Genomic DNA, 1447 nt, shown 5'->3' with positions numbered 1-1447 from the left:
AGGAATGTATTTACACAAAAGGCTAGTGCAATATGATATTCCAGGTAAATCAACCAATCAAATCAGCTGAAAACAACATATAACTTCAATGTATGAATTCACAACATATAACTTCAATGTATGAATCCACCCCGCTGTGGCAGGGTTACCCATTCATCAGTTTGTCTAGCACAGTATTCAAATCAACTGACTGCCCATTCTCCATCAATTTTCTCACTGTTGCTCTCACCAAGTCTCTATGAAATCCCATCGTAGCAACCCTGTCAACAAAATCATCAACTGGTATCCTGTTTCCACTCCCACCAGAACCTGATCCTGAGCCAGCATCCACATTAGAGGCAGATGGTATAGCATTCGGCAGTAGACGGGCAGTCGGTAATTGTTTGTAAATGCTTTCACCAGTCAGGACTGGAGGAGATGGTATGGGTTGCGATGGTTTTATAGATGAAATGCCATTGTTGCATGGAGAAGCACCATAATGGTAAGAGTCCATAATGTTTGTTTTCGCATGTGCTGGCAAACTTGCAAGAGTAGACTCTACATAATGCCTGTTTGGGGGTTGAGGATAGATCTGCTGGGTAGAACCCACATTATACTGTTGGAGAGTTGGAGACCTGCCAGGTGGCTGAGAGATGCTATGAGGTGGTGAATAAGGAACTTCAGTATGAAGGCTTGATGGATAATGGGCTTGAGGATTAACCATACTGGAATCTGGGTGCACTTGAGGCAGTTGGGGTAGCTGTGAATTTTGGGGAAAATGAGGCATTGGTTGACAAGGAAGGTGATTATAGGGTATTGGTTGTGACTGTTGAGCTGGAGGAACCTGGTATTGCTGATATGTGCTATCTGGAGTAGGAACTACCAGTGGATTGTAAGGTTCTTGCTTTGGAACAGAGGGGGCGGTCGTCTGGTTCTGGAGGAGCTGGGTGGGAAGCTGTGGTGCTGTTGCAACAGGTGTTGCTGGAGCTGTTGCTCGATGATGAATCTGCGGAAGCATGTTTGTAACACTAGAAGCAGGAGAAAGAAGTTGTGGACTAGCACCTGGAACAGGAAGCAGCTGATGGGATTGCTGAGAGACCAATGAAGGTGCTTCATATGCTTGACCAGTGACATTTTGCTTTTCCACTTGCTGGTTATTTTTGGACATTTGAAGCTTTGCCAGTTGTAGCTGAGCCTCCGCTATCTCTTGTTTATCTCTCAAATCTTGGACACCACCTTGAACCTGCAATAACTTGCCATGTTAAGAAGCATTACAAGTGCATCCCTCAAACGAGTAGTTGGTGGTATTGCTAAATCGTTTCTGTGGACCCCTCTCTGTTATAACCATATTTCTGCAGGGAGATCTAGAGAAAAATTGTAAATAATATTGGCAACAAGGCTACCTTCAGCAATAACTTCCCTTTCCCATGGCAGAATAATGAATAATATTTTGTGCTGGAAATGAGTC

The 1447-nt window shown here is 44.0% G+C and overlaps 1 protein-coding gene across 1 annotated transcript; it reads right to left on the bottom strand.

The window, feature by feature from the left end:
* Positions 1 to 103: 103 nt before the first annotated feature.
* On the bottom strand, positions 104 to 1417 carry LOC105120353 (arginine-glutamic acid dipeptide repeats protein-like). The gene is made up of 2 exons (XM_011018518.1): positions 1042 to 1417; positions 104 to 966 (listed from the first exon to the last, which is right to left on the bottom strand). The coding sequence occupies exons 1-2, from the start codon at positions 1145 to 1147 to the stop codon at positions 146 to 148; spliced, it is 927 nt and encodes a 308-aa protein (XP_011016820.1). The 5' UTR covers positions 1148 to 1417; the 3' UTR covers positions 104 to 145.
* Between the last annotated feature and the right edge of the window lie 30 nt (positions 1418 to 1447).

The sequence above is a fragment of the Populus euphratica genome, unplaced genomic scaffold (assembly GCF_000495115.2).
Source record: "Populus euphratica unplaced genomic scaffold, PopEup_1.0 scaffold7171.1, whole genome shotgun sequence".
Taxonomy (NCBI): domain Eukaryota; kingdom Viridiplantae; phylum Streptophyta; class Magnoliopsida; order Malpighiales; family Salicaceae; genus Populus; species Populus euphratica.
The sequence above is the reverse complement of the archived record's forward strand: the minus strand, read 5'-3'. Positions and strand labels throughout refer to the sequence as shown.